Consider the following 1,249-nt stretch of genomic DNA (forward strand, 5'->3'; position numbering starts at 1 on the left):
ATCTATCTATCTATCTATCTATCTATCTATCTATCTATCTATCTATCCATCCATCCATCCATCCATCCATCCATCCATCCATCCATCCATCCATCTATCTATCTATCTATCTATCTATCTATCTATCTATCTATCTATCTATCTATCTATATTTTTGCTTGTTACACCCACTGCCAGGGCTGGCTGTTGCACGGTATGGTAGCATTTTATCGGGTTCTATCTCACTTTTGGTCAAAGGAGGCTCGTTTTGTGAAGTTGGGCAACCACCATTGGGTGTATAGGTTAATAATTGTGTGCCTTCCTGATGAATTGACCCTTCAGTCATTATGTTGTTAGATGTTTGTAATTCCTAAGGGGTTTTTCTGTTTCTCTTAATTCCATTTTGTCAGATGTGATGACTCTGAGCAACACACCTGGAGATACAAGATGGTAGAAAAGGTGTAGGCCCTGGGGGACAGTCATGATAGAGAGAGAGTGGGTCAGAAAAGGTTTTATTGATTTGTTGAGGTCCAGAGTGGTATAGCTGACCACAGAAGCAGGGTCAGTCAGGGGTGGAAAAAAAGAGGGTCACCAGCTCTCCTGAGACCTGGTGGAGGAGGAAAACACCAGGGCTTCTAAATGGTTGAGCTACCTTCCGGCTTCTCTTCAGATGGTGTACATCTTTCTTCTGGGCTGAGCCTGCATGAGTGGGAACTACAGGCTGGTAGTTGATGTACCAAGTAAAGGGATGTAGTCCCATGCCCTGATGCTCCAGTGGGTCCTGGAAATCAGTAGCTGGATTTCTGGCCCGAGCAGAGGCCACAGCAGGCCTGGCGGGAGCAGGCAGGGCGGCAGAGCAGGGACACAGAGGAGGCAGGGCGGCAGCAGCTGGGCTGGAAGGAGGAGGCACAGCAGGAGGAGGTGGGCACGCAGCAGGCGGGTCTGCACACGGGGCGGCAGAGCAGGGACATGCTGGAGCAGGGCTTGCAGCAGACAGGAGCACAGCAGGACGGCTGGCAGCATGAGGAGGAGCCAGAGCAGATGGGTGTGCAGCAGACAGGCACACAGCAGGATGGATGGCAGCATGAGGGCTGGCAGCATGAGGACTGGCAGCATGAGGGCTGGCAGCTAGACTGCTGGCAGCATGAGGAGGATCCACAGCAGATGGGTGTGCAGCAGACAGGCTTGCAGCAAAGAGTCACACAGCTGGATGACTGGCAGGGGGAGCAGGTGCAGCAAGCTGGCTGGCAGCTAGACTGCTGGCAGCATG

At 52.0% G+C, this 1,249-nt stretch overlaps 2 protein-coding genes across 2 annotated transcripts in view; one reads left to right on the top strand and one right to left on the bottom strand.

Moving 5' to 3' along the window:
* The window catches only part of Tspear (thrombospondin type laminin G domain and EAR repeats), a 160,086-nt gene that overhangs the window by 56,672 nt on the left and 102,165 nt on the right, over nt 1-1,249 (top strand). The window lies entirely within an intron of this gene.
* The window catches only part of LOC129676593 (keratin-associated protein 10-8-like), a 21,010-nt gene continuing 20,528 nt past the window's right edge, over nt 768-1,249 (bottom strand). The window contains exon 2 of the mRNA XM_055607009.1: nt 768-1,193. Coding sequence (XP_055462984.1) covers nt 768-1,193 — 426 coding nt within the window. The remainder of the gene's footprint in view (nt 1,194-1,249) is intronic.

Source organism: Psammomys obesus, unplaced genomic scaffold, assembly GCF_907164565.1.
Source record: "Psammomys obesus unplaced genomic scaffold, mPsaObe1.curated_primary_1811, whole genome shotgun sequence".
Lineage (NCBI taxonomy): Eukaryota > Metazoa > Chordata > Mammalia > Rodentia > Muridae > Psammomys > Psammomys obesus.